Genomic DNA, 21,875 nt, shown 5'->3' on the forward strand with positions numbered 1-21,875 from the left:
CCTCATGATACCGAATATGTTCATCTGCATTTATACAGCACTTTATTCTAATAAATAATAATTACACTTTATTTTGTAATAAAGATGAAAGAAAGCACAAARAGTATGAGCTTGGGGGGTAGGAGTGCTTTCCAGGAAGGTGGTAGGTAAGATGTGAGCCAGCACAAAGTGATAATGTTGTAAACTTACACTATTTTTAGAAGSGACTTTAATAAGCATAAAACTCTCTTAATCATATGGGCTGCCAACCCATTTCTGAAAATCTGCTGTCAACTGATCCCTGCTATGCCAAGGGAGCTTTGTTCTGAAGATGCTGGGCATGTTTGCATGCTGTTATCTTTGGCAAATCTTATGCAGTTAAAGCAGCACTTTGTGAAAACAGTGCAGCATTCCAGGAATAGCAAGTCTTTTTTCTGCAGCACTCCTTTAAAGTCCCCCAGGCCATCACTACTGTGGGTACAGTAGCTTCTGTACCATRAAACAAGTGAGATCTGCTTGGTTTTTCAAAGAGCTTTACTTACTAAGTTTTACAATGCTCGACTCTACTTTACAAATATTCTTTACTGGTTGCAACCTCTTTTTTACAAGTTATGTATTTGAACAAATATAGGGCAATCACCCCTCACCCTTGCATTTTCCCTTATGGGCTGTGCCTGTGGACCTCATAGGGAATCCTCAGCCCTGGAGCACGTATCAGCCTCAGTTCACAGCGTCCAGCACAGGGCTGTCCTCACTGTACCTGGGCCCACAGCTGGACCTCAGCAACTTGTACCCAAGATGAAGCAGTGAGTCCCAAAAGGGTGATAGAGACTTCAGACCAAAATGTGCTGCAACCCACTCTCCAGCACTGGCAGAGCAAGCATAAGCCTGGACAATGGAAGGAAGAAGTATAGTAATTGAGACTGGGAGCAAGTTTTACTCAGATAATTAGACAAATTTATATTTTAGGGCAGAAATGAGGGCTAAAACTTATAATTATGAAATTGGATATCACTCCTCTGCTTCTGAAACTCAATGAGCACATTTTAACGCAATATACATTGAGAAAAATATGACAAATTATAGTAGGATTTAAAAAATTGTTTTGTAGCATCCCTGCRTGATGTCAAAACCTTATTAAATGTAACAGAAATTATTATGATGAATAACGTGGTTTACACTAAAGGTTCCAGGTTCTGAGGCATGTAACTGTATTACTTTTCTGTAGTCTGGCAGTAAAATATCACATAGCTGTAGGGCAAAATGCATCATTAAAACAAAATCCTCACACATTTCAGGATGGAGGCTTGGCAGCTTAACTGAAAACAAAGCTGCACTTAAGTAATTTTTACATAGCCAAAAGGACAATATTCTCTGCAGAGCAATCATGCACTACAGCATGGGGGCTGGAGACAGGAAACACACTTGWGGTTTGGTTTGCTTCCAAGGCTTTTTGTTTTATTTTGATAAACAGTTGCAAGGTGTTTACTCTGAAAATTTAACACAAGGGCAAAATTCTCTATTGCTATAAATTAGCACCACACGTTTTGGTCATATTTTGCCTATTTGCACCAGAAAAGAATTTAGGGTAGGTTAGTTAAATCCTATTGAAAAGCTCTTGCAGTGTGGGTGTTCTCCGTTCCTGCTATACAGTTCTGCCAGCAGTCAACAAGTTCAAGGGGTTTTGGTCTAAGGCCCCCTGAGAAATTCAAGGAGTTTTGGTCTAAGGTCGCCTCAGCAAGGGAGAGTCTTGGGAGAGGACATATTCACATGCAGAAGTCAATAAAAGCTTTTTGGCCTTTGGAAGAATCAATCCTCTGTTCCCACTGCAGTTCCCACTCATTTTTACTGACTGACATAGCAGCACCACCTTGAGTTRCTCTCTCATCCCAGTTGCACCAGGCAAATGCCATTCCAGGCACTGTCTACCCAAACAGGGATTTCATTGTTCAGACCAAAATAAAAAAGTCACAAAATAAAGTGACTTTTGGGGGCAAAGAAAAGAAAGATAATAAAGAAAAAAGAGGGAAAAAATAGGATGAACAGAGAGGAAAGAAAACTCCAGAACTTAACATCCCAGCTCATCCCAGCAGTTCTGCCCTATGGTTGTCTGGGCTTTTTGGAGTTTCCTGTGGCATAAAAGAAGTCTAGATGCACAGGCCACCTTTGCTACTTCCAGCCAAGCTTCTTCCTACCCATTCTGAGGAGGCACACAATGGAGCATGCTGGTATCTCAGGTTCACCCACTAGGAGATCCAGTATTATTTTAGTAGGCTGAAGGGATTAAGTTTTTGTCCTACCTTAACTTTTTTTGAGAAGCAGTAATTGCAATTAGGAGAATTAATCCCACTTAATCAMAACTGGAACATTTAAAAGCCTGACTCAACTCCATAGACTTTGACTTACCTCATGGATTAAACTAACCTTTTATTCAAAAGGGGTTTTCACATATCTTCTTGTAAAGTGTATTACAAGAGTTCAGCACAGATCATATGGCAGCCAGGAATTCTGGGTTAACAAAAATGACTAGGRTATTCTGCAGATCTCTACAGAAAAAAGGTAATTTAATGGGCACATGAGGTGAAAAGACTGGTGTGGACATCTTTAGAAAACCCTTCTAGACCATCAAGTATGGCTGTCAGTGACCCTACTTGTTTCTGTGAGCACTAACATCTCCAGCTATATATCACATAGGCTGTACATGGGCAAAAGTAAGGCCCTTGTGTGACCACATTTTAACATAGAAATGTCATTTTAACATAGAAATGGCATTTTCCAGTTGACTGCAGGGTTTGTCAGGCACCTCACTCAATTATGGGGTAATACCAGTGGGGGCTGCTCATGGTGTCTCAAAGTTTCACTGCTCAGYAGCCCYTCCCCTTTAGGCTCCCATWTTCCCCTTAYTGAAGAACAAATTCAGCKGGMTAGATTTAGATTAGATATCAGGAAGAATTCTATACTGTGATGGWGGTTAGGCACTGGAACAGGTTGTCCAGAGAAGCTGTGGATGCCCCATCCCTGGAAGTCTTCAAGGCCAGGTTTGATGGGGTCCTGAGMACTCTCATCTAGTGGAAAGTGTCCCTGTCCATGGCAGGGAGCTCAGAACTAGACCGTCTTCAAGGTCCCTYTAAACACAAGCCATCTACGATTCTATGATTCTGTGAACTGTGGGACACAGTGGGGGAACTTCACAAAGCCCCACCATAGATACGAAGAGARGATCTGCTCAGCCCCTGTATCGGCTTCCATTTGTAAAGACCCTTTCTCTAAGAGGGATGACCAATATGCCAGCATGGAAGACAGGATCGTCATTTCACCTGTCCAGCTGTTACAGGAACAAATCTGGCTTTGGTTTGCTTCCAGGGCTTTAAATTATATTTTGATACTAGTACTACAGCACAGGAATTATCCTATTACAGTGAAGAGATTACTTGATATGGCTGTTGCTGTCAGCTATTGCAAGCATAATGACCCAGATTTCTTATGAACATGCATGGAGCTACATGCACCTGTTTGCTCYCCCATAACTAACTGCCCACCTATTTATTTTACACGTTTTTCACATAGCTACTCAGGCAGGTTAGTCATAGGTTCCTACTCTGCCAGTGAACTGAGCTGGGAAAAAAAGCTGTTAGAGGATCGCCCACATCTTGACACCTTATGATGGTAATTACCTGCTCAGTGCTGCCAACAGTTATGCTGTACTGGGATGTGAAAAAGCAAAGCTGCAGGTGTTTGGTAAGCTCTCTGATCAGCAGGACAGTGTCTAAAGAACAGAGGCACTTGAGAGGTCRGGAAGCCTTTGAGATGATGTCTTTCTGTCATGGGTTTAGTCTTGCCCTTGAGGCTTACTAGCCTTTATTGGATCTAGCCTCTGGGTCTYAAAMACTTAACAATGGGAACRGAAGACACCTAAATACAGACTGTTRCTTCCRTGATGTGATWAAAACCCCTCACCAGCAGCTTTGTGCACCARGAGGATGCAGCTGGACCAGGAGAAGCAATGCCCTATCAGCCCGCAGGAGAGTTCAATGCGTATTTAATGCTGGCCTTTGTCAGAGGTGAGAGCACCAGAGGCTGCACATCAGCCTGCACATCATTAGAGCCTTTCTGCTTGTTTACACGAGAGAAACCATCACAAAGCAGTTTGATCGAGTTGGTCTGTGATTTCCTCAGGTATGCCACTGCCCMAATGGCTTGGCCAGACTGTCACTTGGCAGAGATTTTACATCTAAAATCAGGGAAACACAATGGCTGGACAACAGCTGCATTCTCTCASACCTCAAGGCCTAATCCAGAAAGTCCTTTAAATGGACTGCAGACAAAAGAACATGTGAACACTGAGACAACTGGACAAGCAGGGCTCTGCACTCATCCTGATGAGCACTGCCCCTCACTGTCTTCATGTTAAAACTCCCACAACTCTATCCAAAAGGGAATAGGCTTAAGGCACTGGTGTTAAGCTATTAGTCATTTACTGTAAAAATAATCCCTTGTTTWAGCTCCAATCCCTCTAAAACCTTGCTTCCAAGCCTTCCTTCTTGTTACCTCTAGTCCTTTCTTTTCAATAAAAAACGACCATATCTCTGAAAGCTGCAGCTCATTTCAATCTCCAGATGTTCAAACATCACCAAAAGCCAGTTTTAGGTCATAAATGAAGAACTGAGGGGTTTAATCAAAAACAAACATCTGCACACATACACTCACACAAAACATAACAGAATAAACACAGCAGAGGGCCAGGATTGCCAATCTCAGTTAAAAGGCCATCTGAGGCCTCGGAAAGTTCACCTTGTTAACAGTTCATAAAATTCTATCCTCAGCAATTRTTATGTAAAAGTAGCTTTTGTGTTCAAACACACGGTTTAAGGAAACAATACTCCAGTGTCAAAATTAGCTTTAATCAAGCATGAATTAGAATACTAGAAACTGACAACTTGTAGAATATCATCACAAGTTGTTTTACTTATGTGTAATTCCATTAAAAAGGAAGAGTGTTAAATACAAAATAGCAATTAAAAAGAAATTACTATTTTTCTACGAATTCATATATGCTTACCTTACTTACACAGGGAAACATGACATACTGAGGGGAGAAATCCAAGGAAGTTCTCATACAGAAATTTCTGCCATAATGATTAAGCATAAAATGCTAAAACACCAAAACTTGGTGTTCAAAATTCATGAAATAAAAAATCCCAGAAAAAATCCTGATCAACTGTTTCGAGACTGAATTCAATCTAAGAATTACACCCAGAAGCAAAGAAACTTTCATTTGCTTTGTTGACTGAGTCTCCAGGAACAGGATTTTCTCTCCTTTTTGATGACTAGCTGGAGTCAAGGATGGTACCAGCCCCAGCCACCTCCAGCGCTTCTGAGCCCTCTCCACTCCAGAGGCAACTCCAGAGGCACTCCAGAGGCAAACTGCCCCTGACCAGAGGCACACATGGAAACTGGCACACACAAGCAGCACGGCAGCCTTTGTCCCTCAGAGCCCCTCATGCCACTCGTGGCTGTGCCCCAAACCAGGGTGACCCTGAGCCAGCAGTGGCACCATCGGCCGGCCAGGCCATGGCGGCCCAGGCCCAGAGTGCCACTCCACTGCCCGGCAGGGGCAGCCTGTGCCAGGGGGGTGCCATCCACAGTCCCAACGCTGCCGTGGTGCCACTGTGAGAGAGCAACACCCACCTCGGCATGGGCAGGCAGGGGAGCAGCCAGGGGAGTCTCTGCATGAGGGCCTCGTCCTGCGCCATCGGGTAACAACGGCCGCAGCACGCGACACCGGGGCCTGCGCCCCCTGCCACGGCCTCGCCAGCCAAACACGCCTCACGGAGACTGCACGGCGAGGCAAAGTTATTCACTGTCATGAACATGACTGAAGGATGAGMAAAATTAACACGACTGAAATATCTATCTAACTAACTGGTTACTTGCAATGAACTTTTATCCCTGGACTCCCTGCCATCAGTTTTGCCTGGAACACCAACTAGTGTCATCTAGACCTTTAAGGCCTTCTGGCAATTTACATTTATTAAAAGTCTCTATTTTTGTCTTCTTCTAGGCACATAGCTTGGATCATCCACATATCTTCTGACTAAAACCCTGAAAACACTACGTCCAAGACTCTGGGAACACTCTGTGTATTTGACTCATGCCAAGTGGAATGTATTACTAGATTACACATATGATCTTCGTTATCTGGGATATTTAGCCTTTGGCATAGGACCACTAGAAGATAACATGCCAGAATCACTTACTGTGCGCTGGGAGACGGAAGAACAAACTCTCTGTGAACGGCATAAAATTACTTCTATGTAAACAAGGGGAGAAAACACCTTGGAAACTTGTGAAATCTTCTGTTTTTACCTTCCACTTCTTCAACCATAAAAGCCATATAATAAAGTGGGTATGGGTAACAATTTAGGAACTTCCTTTTCAGGTTCTTTAGGGATTTATTCAYAAAACTTTCTAAAAACTATCCTTTGGGGTTATTTTTTCAAACAGCTTGTGCTTCCAGCTTACACCAAAATAACATCATAAACACACTTYGTACTATAAAAAAAAGTTGTCACATTTTCAGTATTTTAACACCTTTAATGTGTAGAGACACAGATCTATAAATGGTCTTCTATACTCAGAAATTGTGAAATTATATACTTAGTTTCAGCATGTAAAAATATCACTTTCAAAGATCTGGTGAGGTGTGCAATAGAAAARAGGAAGCTGCTGGCGACTGCAGAGTTTGGCTGTCCCTATGAAATATCAGAGATGTGAGCAGAAGTTCACTAACGCAGAGCAAAAACTTGAGTTTTGTCACATGTGAACGTTGTTTGAGGGACAGCAGAACAAAGGCTGAAAATTTGATTYGAAACAAGTCTTCATTATTTTATATCAATTAGAGATGACAATACCTGACGCTTTAAATCCAGGTCTCAACATTTCTGTTTCAAGCATGCAATTTGTACTGCACTGAACTGTATCATTAAGTTGTGTGTGTTTCACTAAAAGACATCAAGAAAAAGTAAGAGGTAAATTACAACTGGGGATCAAGTCCAGGGCCAAATATAACTAACCCAAATCCTTTGCTGATTTCATACACATTAATGGAGTTAACAATCAAACTTATTTTTCCTGCACCTGAGTATCAGACAATAAAAATACCAAAAKCTGACTTTTTCAATGTATTTCTACAATAACCTTGCTCAAAGTGCTTCCGAAGAATACATTTGATGATGTGGGACAGTCTTTACATGGCTGTTCATCACAATTTTTTGATGAAAAAGAAGCTGTACAGAACAAAGGAAGACAAACAAGAACAGATAGCAATGGTGGCCTGTATGTTTTCATCCCTTAGATGTAAAGGTCCAAATTCCACTACAATATCTATACTATTTGCTATGTTTCTCTTCTGTCTGCAGGTACAAGTGAAACATGGATTACAACACAATTTCCCTTCTGTGCACCACAATGCCACAAGCCATCCCAGAATTCTTCTACAGGCCAAATACCATGCAACTCCTTCTAAATGATTGACAAGGCAAGGCAAGATTTTTTTAAAAAAAAAGCTGAATGTGCATTAAACTAAATTATATAGCTGGAGAAAAAGGGGACAAGCTTTTAAGCACACAAGACTTTCAGACTTGCTTCTCTTTCAGGASTGGATAAGAGGACAATGGCACAAACAAGCGTCTGTTTTTTTCCAGCTAGATTATCTTGCCTTGCTCACATCCTAGTGTCATCACACTACAATAACACTACCATCAAGATCCCTTAGTCCTCTCAATGCTAAATAGCCATCTCCAGATGTCACAGTGGTTTCTTTGAATAAATAGCATTAATAAACTTTAAAATGCCCTAGAGTAAGTCAATCCAAAGTGCCACTACATTTTATGAAAGTGCCCTGTATATAAACCAGGGACACCTGACACATAAAGTGGTATAAAARTACAAACTGACTCGGCTTCTAAGTATTTCCTGCCCTTTTAAACTTTGCACTTGTTCATTAATTTCAACAAATATTGAGGTGAGCCAGCTGCTGAGGTGAGAGCATTCAAATAAATCCCACACAGATGTTTGTTAACTTCAGATAGGAGCTTTATTATCTACCAGTCATTAATCAACCATTAACAMGTAAGTGTTATGGAGTCCCAGGTTCACTGCCAGAGAAGAATAATGGATTTTGCAGACTGGTTATGTCTATAAGAACTAAGAGTAGAGACAGGTCTAAGGTAAAACATTTGGAGGAGATTAGAAAACATGAGAAGTCATTTTGTTGCTCTTCAGCTCTCCTTCAGAGAAAGCACTTCACCAGAGTTAAGCATTTACACAACAAGTTGAGTGGAAAGATCAAACCCATCCATCATTGTGGTGATGAAGAGGAATGTGCTTTGCACAGCCAAACAAAGAAGTCAGGCACAGGTGAGAATTGCTGCTCCTGTGAACAATTATCAACACCATCCGAAGWGTCACCCTCTAAACTAAAAGACTCTGAAGCTACAAAATCACCTGCTCTGACTTCAGGGTCCTCAGACTTCACCCAATACTTCTCAGTGAGGCCACAGACTTCAGTTCAAAACAACAGGAGCAGCAGGCAGAGGGCAGACATGACTGAGGCAGCATCCATCAGTCGTGAAAACAGCAGTGTCTGTCACAAAGGAAATGCAATGCCTTACTGCAGAACAGGGCAATGCACTCCCCTCTTTGGTCCTCTCCACCACAAAGTTTCTGCCAACAAGCCTTACACAGAAATCTTCTCACACACTAGATTTGGAAATAATTCTGATCTGGGCTATACAAGCAAGACATTTGAGAAAGAATAAAAATCTTAGGTGAAAATGTAGTGTGTATGGCACTCGCTGTTTTTCCAGCTACTTCTGATTTCTGATACTTACGGAGCAAGGAAAAAAAATTTAAAAAGCAGAATTGAACAAAAATATTAATGTTTGAATTCCAGMAGGTAAATTAATTTGTACTTTCCTATTTTTCAACTATTTCACAGAATACTTTCATAGGTTTCTGAAATACTGTGGAATTCTGCATGATCTCAAACCAGGTATTAATTAGATCAAAGAAAAAAAACTTTCCAAAGCTCACATACTGATTACTCAACACACCACAGAGCAGGAAAAAATATTCATTACAAAGCTATACTTTTATTTCCCTTAATAATATTTCTTCATAAAGAGCAATACACAGCTGGAAGCATTAACAGCCTACCAGATGGTTCACTTCTCGATAAATGCGTTTTGTAAGTTTAAAGTCTAATGAACTGTAATGCAGGGGAAAAAACAATTATGTATGCAGAGTGGTTCAARTGGCAGGTCAGGGCTGGGGCTGGACAGGGGACTAGCTCCACCGAGACTTCCATTTCTATGGAAGATTTACATTGGAGGAGGGAGGGATGGAAGGAGGAAGGAAGGATGGCTGATTCTGGCAGAGGATCGGGATACAAAATGCTGAATGCTTAACATCCACATATTCAGCTCCCCACAGGCTAACACTAGACAGGGGAGGGCTATGATCACCAGATCCTGGCCCACAGCATTGTCCTGAATCAGCAGGTACTTCCAGAGCCCTGGAGAGCCTGTACCATGCAGCAGGCAATGACAAAAGAAACATAGCTCAAATTAAAATGTAGCAGTTCTACAATGAACAATCCTGTTAAACCTGGCAGTGCGCAAGCGTCCAGAGCAAAAAGCAGGAAACATTTATCTTCTTCTGCCCATGCCATCTCCGCAGCAGGCAATCTCAGCCACTCACAAACTATTGACAGCCCAAATGTCACATGCCCGGCTACAAATTGCAGAGCAGCCCTGCCCATCCAGAGTGGTGTAAACAGCTCAGTGTGGCAGCATTGGGGAAACCCCCTCTAGGAGATCAGCCAGGGCCTGGGCTGGTTCTGTTACATCTTTCASCAGGCTTAGGAGCTGGGCAGCTACCAAGGAGCCTGAATTGTGTTCAACAGCCTGGTGTGGACAATAGTTCAAAAACATTTCAAGTTTTGGGCTGAKAAACTGCAAAACAGTACAGCCAGAAAAACTCACTGACTCACCTTGAGGCCGATCTAGATCTGGTGAGTGCTTTGACAAAGATCAAAGATGGTGCAGACTGGCGTCTTTGGGCCAAACTCTTCATTTTCTGTTTGGAAAGGGAAACAAAATGAAATCAAAAGTGAGATTCAGAACCGTAAATGCATGCACACAGACTGATCACAGCCAGACTCCTATTTCAGACCCTGAGAAAAATCAACCCTGGAGGGGGGAAATGGTTATAAAACACCACATAGAAAATCAGGAGCTTGACCAGAAAGCCAGTGATAAAAAAAAGCTGATAATTAGTGTCTGTACACAGATACTTGAGGTACACTGCACACGTGAAATTAACACCTAGAGCTGGTCCTCAACCACTTKTTGTCCCTTAGTAGTTTTTTGTACTTTAAATTTATCAAATATCCAGGTAGTGGTTTAAATTTCAACTGCTTCACACATTTCTGTGTCATCTACCATAAATTAAGGTTTGGATTCTACCCACCTGACCTTACATGCCACATTGGGCTACCCTTTTTCAACAAATCTGTAGAGATGAGAGCCTTTTCCTACCCTCCTAATCTATGTGGAGCATTGTACCTTGCCCCTCAGTAGTCAATACTGACATTYTTTTCATTCTTGATTATGTATGAGAAAAATAAGATAGTGAGAGGCAAAACAATTGTTAGCACAGAACTAGGAAGGGAATGAGAAAAAGGAGACACTCAAAGACAGAGAACACCACAGGGAAAAATAAGACAAAACACAAGSAAGAGATGAAAATGTCAGTAGCTAACAAGGGAGCATGGATTTCCATTCAGTGAAGTTGAACACTACAATAAAAACACTGAGCAAATAAATACCACCGTTTTCCCCAGAGGTAGAAATTTTCAAAAGCACCCATAAGAGACAAAAACACACATTTCCCTGAAYGCCAATGTATTCACCATGATGTATTCACTCTCCCTCCTGTAGCCAGAAGCAGGACTGAGTAGTCGTGGCCCTAACCCTGGAGGGCTGTCTTGAACTGTTTGTGCAGCCTGCTACCAAGGTGCATGACCTCCCCTCTCACTGACCCTCCACCAGAAGGGTGACTGTTTCTTTATTTAGATCAAATACTTTTCAGAATAAACTGGTGAACAAAAGAACCAGGGTCAAACTCCTCCTAAGATCCTGACAGGACAGTATCCAATGATGCAGGAGTACCTTACACTGCCCTAGCCAGCACTGAGAGCCCACCAACAGGTGAACCTTTGACAGTCATGAAGTCTCTATTCCCAGCTGATCATAAAGCATGAATTTCTTACCCCACACTAAAAATATCCACTGACTACCAGGACAAATATGTGAGGACAGTCAGAACAACTGATTCTTCTGCCGATGTATGTGGCGCACATTTTGTTTGGGCAGGTGCACAGTGTGCTCCACTCAGAGAAACTGAACTCTACGTKTTTGACTTGGCTTTTGACAAGTGCATTTCTTTTACCTACTGAAATGCATCTGTTATTGTGTCATTTTTTTGGTTCTCTCTTTAACGATGTAGAGCATGCTTGTTTGTTTTGTCAGATACTCAGTTACAGCTATTCTGCAGCATTTGTTATAAATGCAACTGCATAATTTAAATTCACCTTTAAAAATTATCCCCTCCTGCCTATTTTATAAAAAATAACCTCCTCAAGACTGATAAAATAAATCTGGGAACATTTAGCTGTCACCAATTGGACTCTAACTGGAAAATAACAGATTACTAATGAAAACCTTTTTGATAGATTTTTAATAAATAAATAAATAATTGGAATTGTTCTAGTGAATGAAATCAGTTTGTCTTATTGCCAGCAAACCTGAAAAGTATTGGTTTAAAAAGCAGCATACCTGCAAATACAATGACATACAGAGATCTGTGTAACAATGCAATCTAACATGCTACGGAACACCAGACACATATGTCACACAACCAGCCGATTTTAGAAGTTTATATAAAATATCAATTCCCAGTGGGACATTTACTGAAATTTACTCATTACTGGGCAGGTGGCTTTTGGGCGGGGCAGGGGGGAGTAAAAACTGGAAACATCTCAGATCCTACAAATGCAGTGTAAGTTTGGTTACATTTTCAAAGAGATCTTTAAGTCTGAAAAGAAAGCTGCTGAAAAAAAAAATGCAGCTTTTAAAAATCTATAGCAATTACAGCACTTTTTCAATGCTTGGGTTAGCAGTTCTGAACAGCCTGCGCCAGCAAGATTCTAGTCTTGACTTAAATGTCTGAAGACCAAAGTAAAGTCTAGACTACAGCAAGTTTAGTAAGAGCTCAAATAACTGGCAGAGAGAATCCTGGTCAGAGGTGATCCCAGGATCCAGCCTCTCTGAACCTGCTGAGAGCAAGACCCATTCAAACAGGCCACTCTGGGCCACCTCCAGTCCATGTCTGTGTTACCTCCAAGGATGAGATTTCCACAGCCTCTCTAGGCAAATTCTTAGCATAGCAACTAAGCAAAACTTATTGAAAAAAAAAGTCTTAAAACACAGAAAGATCACTGATGAGAAAATTTTCACAGYGAAACTGAAGCAAGTCAGATCAGCTGCATGCAAATAAACACATTACACAGAGATATTGACTACAGACAGGGGTGTTTTGTTTTTATTTTGCTATGTAGAGAGTTTGGGAAGTGAACATTATGACAACTTGAATTGATTTACTTTGAGAAGGAAGAGGATAAATTCACTTTTGGTTAAGTTGGATCCAGGTGCCTGCTCTCCTCATTTTTATTGCCTTTATATGTGCAAGGATGGCAATGTGGAGATGAGAAGATAACATCTTGAACAGCTGTAGKGAGAGCAGATGTTTGGGAAGAAAAGAAGATGCACTGAACAATTATCTAATCATGGGACACGAASCATTTCTCAACATGTGTCCCACATCATTACCTCCCATTTTTTCATGTAAATATTAGAAAGGTCAATACAGAGAGAAATCCTCATACTTGCTGGTTGAGTCACACCCATGTGAAATGTATCATAAAATCAGTGTCTATAATGAAAGTTTACAGGGTGACAGATGCAAAAATTATAATCTTGTATCAGTCAGGACAAACTGTAGTTATTTCTGTCTCCTTCACATTGAAAAGCTTGAGTTCTTGTCCCCTCCCCTCCCATTCAGGTTGTACTTCATATTTTCTGCATTTCTGGTGTGGTTGTCTTGACTGCTTTTCAACAGAAACAAAAAAAGTTTTGCATTTTCAGTTGTTGGACTGGTGGTAGAATTTGGCCAGTTTCTCATCTTGTATAAAAAGTCATAGGCCTGTAGATTGGAAAAGAATAAATTTACACCAGATATTGATCAGACCTACAGTCTGACACACTGTTTTGTAAACTGTGATGGTAGGCGGTTAAAAGCAGATCAGCCCACTATGCTGTGGACAGAAAGCTTGCAAACCATCACTGAAAATATGCTATCTTTCCTCAGGAATCAGAACCCCTATGGATTACAGTAAAACTTGCACARGTATCTCACAAGTCACCAGCCAGAGGAAAAATCTATTCCTGGCTGCCAGTATTCAACTAATTTTGCATCGCAGTTGAAGTGGATAATGGTACTATATGAAATTTATATAAATTAATATATTGCCAAGTTACAATGTTGATTTTCATGGTGGAAAAGGTAACATATGATGAGATAAAACAACCTGGAACTGTTCCTGCACTTTCTGTACATCACTTTAGTGTATCACGCGTATAAAGAAAATGGCAGAGCATGAATTAAATTAAAACTGTATGAAAAAAATTAATGGCACTTACTATTTATTCTGTGATGACAAGTAACTTAAGTAATGCATGTAGAGTGTTTATAATATTTGCAAGTATCTAGAGAAGTTAAAACCTATGCATTAAGTAGACACCGTGCTACAGCTCCTGCACATGTGAAGGAGGTCAGAGCAGGCAGGCTAAAACAGGGACTGTGTGCCATGAATCCCATGGACTGTGGGAGCACACTGYCCATGCTAGCAGGTTGTGGTGCACGACCCAGACAACAGTCAGACACTTGCAGGAATATTCCCCCAGCCTTTGACTCACACACCTGAGCTCTTTGCCCTGTGCTCCTTTTATAGCCGTCAGAGAGAATAGGACAATTTAGGGCACAGTTCATCTTATCYGAAGAAGTTTTTCTCCACTGACTGTAAAAGAAAACTAAGATGACAAAAAAAATAGAGTTAATCATCATCAATCCTCTCCTTGCTATCTGAGCAAAGGACAGGGAACAGAAAAATATGTGTGCTCATTAACACAGGGAAGAGCGGGCTTCCTACAGTGGTTTGAGCTTAGGATGAGAAAAGGATGTTACTTCATGTCTGTTTAAGAGACTCATACGAAACAGTTGAAAAATTATTTAGTTCCTGAGTGCCAGGTAAACACAGCAGAAATGCCTCCTCAGCAATGTGCAGATAACCTTGTTAAAGCCTCCTCAGACACTGAAGGATTTCAAGCTCCTGATTTACACGCTCACTTCAGAAATGGGTCAAAGCTGGGACATCTGCCTGAGTCATTTAACTGGGTGACAGGGACAACCCTCAGATGTGCCARTGCCTCGAGGTGAGGATTGCACTCAAGTGGCTAAGCTCTCCCTTTCACTGCTAATGAAAAAAGCCTGATTTTAACAAAGCCTACTCATTCAAATGTATTTAAGCTAGTAACTGTGAGGGATTTCATCCATGCAAACTCTGCTCTAGTTGTCTGTGCAACAAAACSTATCTGTGGCACGCACTCCTGGTTTAGTTAGATATGAACCAAAGCACAGACAACAAATCCCTACCAAACACTGTGAGGCCAAGGCCAGCTAACTGMCTGACAATCAAAAAAATCACAACCATCCTAAGCATATAGTAGTTAATTTTCCAGGACAACTGGGTACCACTCTTATCCCTGTACCACTGGATCACTTTTGAGAAGCAATAGATTTTTTTTCCTACATACTATAATCCACTATTTCTTAGACGTACAGACTAGGGTTGTCAGAAAGTACCAAAAATAACACGAATCTGTTGTACTTTGGCAAAGCAAGAAATGGACCTATACTGAGCCCTCAGACAGGGCATTTGAACTGCTGGCTCAAGGAGCTGAGATGGAGGTCCCACAGAGAGACCATGTACCATAAAGGCAGAGCAGGTGACAGAACTATGTGCTTTTGTTTATGCTGGCGGAATACTTTTACTTACAAGGAGTTTCCTAGAAAGAAAGCCATTTTTGGATGGATAATTGTGGAGAAAACAATTGCAGGGGCATAAGAGAAAAGAGCTATCAACACAGTGGAAGCAAAAGCACATTATCATGGAGCAGCAGCTRCTAGTGAGCACAGCAAAGACTAAAGGTCATCTATGAGTAGACAGAAAAGCAGATAAAAGAAACAAGGAGGAAAACATGTCCCATCAACTACTTCCCAAAGGATACAAATCTGTGGAAGCACTGATATGGATGTCTTTGAAAGATTGCACCTATCTACATCAAAGGACGGGAGATGTGCAAAAATAGTAAAAACTAGGAAAAATGTCAAATRTTTTGCTTGTGGGCCCTGTGGTGAGTCAGGTGCACTGCACCCATACTGCTCAGACCAGTGACTCGGTGGTGGTCTTGTTGAAGCCCAAAGTTTCCTTTTAAACATACCATAAAGCAGGAAGATTAACACACGGTCACAACTCTGCCCCAGCTTCTGTACATAAAGACTTTCTCAGRAGCATTTACAAATGACAGGAAGAGGAGATTTTCCCCTGTTCCACATCAATACTTCAAGCAACGTTAAATAGAGAGGCAATAATTTCGTATCTGCAGCTCTTGGCTATTAGATCGCACATGACCTATCAAACCTCTCCCTTTCCTACTGCCACCATAAGGGGCAAAAAATATCCCAGGACTAGGAAACTCAGGAACTAGAACACAGTGTTCTATGCATAATTTTCAGTTTCTCTCATGGGCAGAGAGAAGAAGGATTGCTAACACTTGGTCTTAATTAGAGCAGCATGAGAAGGCACATCACAACAGTAAGTTACCGTAAGCCAGCACAGCCTACCAATGTGATCTTAACCTGAGGATCCACTTCAGAGGTGATTTCATCAAAATCAGGGGCTTTTTTTCATTAAAATTAGGGGCTTTTTCCACCCTTATCAGAGACAAAATAGATACAGGATACATCTGCAGGATGATAGGAATTGTTCATCACTTCATTAACAGTGCCAGAAGTGTTTCTGGATATCTGAGATTTCCAGCACTACCAGGTGTGATTTTAGAAACAATCCACCAAATCGTCAGCCAGGACAATAGTAAACAGGATGGAGTCTTGCAGGAAGAAGAATTCTCTACTTAAGGAGCCTTCGATTAAAAAAACATACATATATGGTTCATGTAATCAAGGTATCATCAAATATAATGACAAATACATACTTGATTCATCTTTTCAGAGTAAGATAAGGGATGAAGATTATGTATGATTACCTTACTCTTCCAACCGCGTCAATTTGCTCGATTTTTATCCATTTARTATCCATTTAATACACTGTTGGGTAACACTATAACTCCCTTTTCCCTGCTAGGAAACTGTTGCCGCATTAGTGATCAGAATCACAAAGAAACACATTTTTATGGTGATTGAATTGCCATATTTCAAGTCTCAAACCATAAATGCTGTTTTAATGAGTATGTAAAGTGGTTATTTTTTGTAAACATCATAGGTGTAAATATTAAAAAYTGCTGAGCCCTCAAAACATTTTAAGCAGTTACTTGAAATCTACAAGGAGGCAGCAAAAATCCTAGGAGTGACTTCTTGTGCTACCAGATATTGTTTTGTGTAAAATATTCAGGGTTGGTTGGAATCTAGCCCCTCYAAGAAGACAGAATTGAAACCCCAGGAACTTATAAATATGGTTAAATGACCAGCTGCTACTGCTGACAAAGTTACAGTGGCATAAAAGACATCTTTGCTGCATAATTTGTTTTGACAAATTTGTAGAAATAAGTTCTATCAGTATAATCACTCTTAATCAGCTACTTCAGTCRATTTCAGAGTTGTATCAATTTACTGGTATTGGTTACTAAGCTAAACAGTCAATACAAAACTTCACTGCAGGTCTATCACACATAGTCCAGTGACTCCAGTAAGTCCAGTAAAGGAGAGAAACTAGCCTAGAATTTTCCAAAAGCATTAATTAAAACACTGCACTTCAATGTCACCTTTTAGCAGGGTGTCTTGAGTGCCTTGTAAGCATTTAACAGAGAGAACCTCCCACAGACTGTGAGGTATGTTAGCAGTGCAATTTATTGTTAATGCCAAGAAAAGGCAAAGAAATGTTTCCAGGATATTAATTTAAATGAGAAAAAAGCCCTAGATATTTTCTGTCTCTGTTCTGGTTCTGTGGTGTGATCAAGCACGTGATCCTTCAGCTTCGTTTTGACAGCCAAGCGGAAGATGAAGTAGGAGTTCAGAAAACCACAGAACAATGCAGCAAATCTCAGCTAATTTGAGAAAACATAGTCATGATAATAAAAAAGRAGAAAGGTTCAGTGATCTCTTAGCATCACATATTTAGGGGTAGTTTTTGCCAGAAAGTAAAACAGTTGATGTTAAATACATATTTGCAACAAAATTGTTTAACTTGACATGCTGTGTCACCAGTATCAAAACTGACTTCTTGCCCGCACATTCTTCCATTTCACTGTATGTAACCAATACAAACAATATAAGCTCCCTGGTACCAAAAAATACTTTCTGTATTATAAAATAAATGATGCTTTGGCACTRAGTGGAAGACAAAACAGAGGTATATATAGAGTCCATAGGACCCAAGTAGTAAAAGAAATATTTGATCTGTCACTGAGATCCAGCTTCAGGCAAAATTAGGAATACTCCTCTCCTGTACACGGATAAAGGTAGGAATCTTCTTCCCCAGAGAGGCACAAAGAGGTGGCATGCTAGTAGTCTCAAGGAAGCGCCGCGACCATGGACAAGCAGCTGAGCTGTTGGCTGGATGTTGGTGGCTGCCTGTGTTGGCTGTGCACGGTGTACAAAGCTGCCATATGCTGCATGGCCCAGCCAGGGTCTCAAGCTGCTTCTCCACAGGAAGATCTCCATCTGTACCCCCGCTGCATGTGCCTCCACACTGAGGAATTCCAAAAGGGCTGCCAAGATCTGTAAAAAGTAATATCCCGCTCTCTTGTCTGCGTTGGCAAAAACAAGGTCTGCATTCCTTTGACTGTGGGCTCTTTGGAGCAGGAATAGGAAACACAAGTGCTACCATTAATATTTGTCCTCAGAATGCTGAATGATGAAGCAGAACTTGCATGATAAAAACGTTCATCTTCACAGTACTTGAACCTAACTTCTCATTTCAGGCGGGTGCCTGGCATCAGGGCTCTGCCAGGTTGGAAGGTACATGGTAGTCTTTCTTCAGCAAAAATGAAAGAAATGTTTGATAAAAATTAAAGCTGCATATTTATCCATCTCAAATTAGATCACAGTACTCGGAGAGGGTGAGTCTCTATTCCATCGTTTTGCCCAGCTAGGCAGCAGAAGGTACTACACCACCTTGAGTAGGTGTATCACATGCCCACTTCACAAACCAATCAGGTATTAACTGCAGCAAAGTAGTAGAAATCTTGGCCAAATTCTCTCCAGGCAACCATTTCACCATTGACAGCAGCTGCCATAAGAAGAGCCCCCAGGGCTGCAGTCAGACTGGAGCACTACATGGCTTGGTGGGACACAGAACACACAGACACAGCCCAAGGGAACACACAGCATCACTTCCCAGCCCAAAGAGATGCATCAGCAGGACAGGACTTCTCTCTGCACTGCTGTGCCATGGTCAGCAAAAACCCAGTGACTGCTTAGCCACAGGACTGGACACAAGCTCAGACTTTACTACCACACATCCTACCAGGATGCCACCAGGTGGAAGATTTTTATTAAAGGACAGTCTAACCTGGCAGTCATTCTAACCCTGCCACCCTATTTGGCAGTCATCTAAAGTGCACCTCTAAAGACAAGGCAGTGAATAGGTTTAAATGTCAYTGTGAAGCAAAATCTACAAGGCAGCAAGGTACCAGCTCTACTTTGGATAGAAAAACACTACAGCAYTTGCTAAACCAAAGAGAAAAAAAGAATTCCTGTTTTATACAGCAGGAAGAATCTGGTTATTACAGTTCGCTTGTTACAGCTAAGGCTGAAACAAGTGCTTGGCTGTATGCAGAAGAGAGCATTTTGCACATGATTGTGTCAGATGCTGAAAAGCAATTTAAAACATCAAACAGATTTTACAACCATTTCTAAGATGGGAATGAGGTTCTTCTGCTATCAATTGTGATACACTTCGCACAARGCGCTTCTTCAGGAAGCTTCTTACATTTCTCTTGCACAAGCACGTGCGAGAGCAGSCACCAAACACCTTTATCTCTAATAAACCCTTCCCTCGTTCTCCCCAGGCACACAGGGAGCAGATCCTTCTTCGATCCCCTGAATAACCATTCTGCAAACCTTTCCCCAGCTCTCTCTGATACCCACCCAGCAAAACCGCAAAGAAATCCATCCAGCAAAGCGCCTTTCAGGTTTCCACAAGAAATCCATGCAGCAAACCCCCTTATCGCTCCAGCACATGCATGCAGCGACACCCCCCGCGCCAGATCACCGGGAAATCCATGCAGCAAAGCCCTGACTCCACCGAAGAGCACCCAGCAAACCCTTCCCGAGMTCCCCGGGACAGCTGTGCAGAGGCGCTCCTCACCTACCCCGGGCATCCAGGCAGCAGCCTCCCCGTGCTCCCGGGACATGCGTGCAGCACCCCCGCTGAGGTCCCCTGGTTATCCRCCCGGCAGGATCCCCTCGGCCACACTGGGCACCGCCGCAGCCGCGCTCCCCGGGGAACCCTTGCACTTGCCCTGCCCGCCGACAGCCCCGGCTCSGCCAGCGGCTGCCCCGAYCCCGGTCCCGGTCCCGACGGCGGCGTGCAGGACCCGGGGACATGGCGCGGCGGAGCGCCCGATGGGGCCGCGCTGACCTGCGGTGCCCCCCGCRGGAAGCTCCGGGACAGGGGCGAGGGCCGGGGGGCGCTTTCCCGGGTCTCCGGGGGCGGCCTCACCTTCTTGCTGTCGGTGGCGGCGAAGACCCTGCCCTCGCCGCTCACCGAGGACGAGCGGCTCGGGCCGAGGTGCTCCTGTTGCGGGGACATCACGTCCATACAGCCCCGTGCAGCCGCGCTCCCGCTGCGGGGACACCCCCTCCGCCGCCCGCACCATGGACAGGGCGCGCCGCGCCGCGCCACGCCCCCCGCGCAGGACACGCCCCCGCCACGCCCAGCGGGACACGCCCTCCCAGGCCACGCCCCCTCCCCGGGCCGGGCCCGCTCGGTGCGCGGGGGTCTGGCACAGAGCGGCCGGGGGAGGTGACGCGCATGCGCGGGCCCCGGGGGGCGCGGGGGGACGGTGCCGGCGGTGGGCGGCGGTGCGCGCGCTCGTGTGCTGCGCCTGCGCGCTGCGGAGCCGGGGGCGCGCGGGGAGTGGGGGTCCCGATAAGGGGGTGGGTGTGAGGGCCAGAGCACTGCGGGGTGTGTTGGAGGGTCACAGTGCTGGGGCGGGTGTGACAGGGCCAGAGCATGGCGGGGTGTGTTGGAGGGTCACAGTGATGGGGCGAGTGTGACAGGGCCAGAGCATTGCGGGGCGTGTTGGAGGGTCACAGTGCTGGGGCGGGTGTGAGGGGCAGAGCATTGCGGGGTGTGTTGGAGGGTCACAGTGATGGGGCGAGTGTGACAGGGCCAGAGCATTGCGGGGCGTGTTGGAGGGTCACAGTGATGGGGCGGGTGTGACAGGGCCAGAGCATTGCGGGGTGTGTTGGAGGGTCACAGTGCTGGGGCGAGTGTTGGAGGGTCACAGTGCTGGGGCGGGTGTGACAGGATCAGAGCATTGTGGGGCGTGTTGGAGGGTCACAGTGCTGGGGCGAGTGTGACAGGGCCAGAGCACTGTGGGGCGTGTTGGAGGGTCACAGTGATGGGACGAGTGTGACAGGGCCAGAGCACTGTGGGGCGTGTTGGAGGGTCACAGTGATGGGGCGGGTGTGACAGGGCCAGAGCACTGTGGGGCGTGTTGGAGGGTCACAGTGATGGGGCGGGTGTGAGGGCCAGAGCACTGCAGGGCGTGTTGGAGGGTCACAGTGCAGGGGCGGGTGTGACAGGGTCAGAGCTTTGTGGGGCTGCTGTAGGGTACCAGGAGTGGGGCATGTGTTGCGCTGCCCCTAAACTGTGGTCCCCCATACGTCACTGCAGCAGCCAGTTCAGCACTGGGTTCTGAAGGGACATGGTTCTCTGCAGAGCACCCCYTCAGGAGGGTCCCCATCTGAGGAGCAAGCATTGGGTTGGGTACAGGTGTGGGGGTCCCTGATGAGGAGGAGAAGACTGTGGCTCCACAGGCTCCCAGTCCACTGGGGGAGGCCAAGGGGATGCGATCGTGTTCCAGAGAGTCGTGAGCAATGAGGAGGAACCACTTGTTCCACTAGTGGATGGTGTTGGCTCAAGAACAAATGGTTGTAAGTAGRCTATAAATAAAGCTCAGCTGGAGAAGGGAAGAAAGCGTACTGATYGTACTGATCCTRCAAGGAAGAGGTTGKGAAGGATCCCTGCCAGCCAGGAGCAGAAGGTGTAGCTCTTTGAATGGTGGTTGGATACAGCTGTCATATTTGTACATCATTGTATACCCTAATTAAAYGTGGTGTCTTCCAACAGCAAGGGGCTGCTCCTGATCACCCAGGAGGTTCTTTCTAACCCTTTCTACACTTTGGAAGGGGTATTTTTATCTCTAGTCTTTCTAGCTGTTGCAGACTCTACATATATTTGCTCCCACGTT

At 43.8% G+C, this 21,875-nt stretch overlaps 1 protein-coding gene across 1 annotated transcript in view; it reads right to left on the reverse strand.

Annotated features, from left to right (window-relative positions):
- The window catches only part of ARHGAP20 (Rho GTPase activating protein 20), a 58,667-nt gene extending 38,398 nt beyond the window's left edge, over positions 1 to 20,269 (reverse strand). The window contains exons 1-2 of the mRNA XM_057368478.1: positions 20,120 to 20,269; positions 10,031 to 10,116 (exon numbers count right to left, since the gene is read on the reverse strand). Of these exons, the coding sequence (XP_057224461.1) occupies positions 10,031 to 10,116; positions 20,120 to 20,218 (185 nt within the window). The 5' untranslated portion in view covers positions 20,219 to 20,269. The remainder of the gene's footprint in view (positions 1 to 10,030; positions 10,117 to 20,119) is intronic.
- Positions 20,270 to 21,875: the final 1,606 nt, after the last annotated feature.

The sequence above is a fragment of the Malurus melanocephalus genome, unplaced genomic scaffold, assembly GCF_030028575.1.
Source record: "Malurus melanocephalus ecotype Western Australia unplaced genomic scaffold, MMel_1.1 scaffold_93, whole genome shotgun sequence".
Lineage (NCBI taxonomy): Eukaryota > Metazoa > Chordata > Aves > Passeriformes > Maluridae > Malurus > Malurus melanocephalus.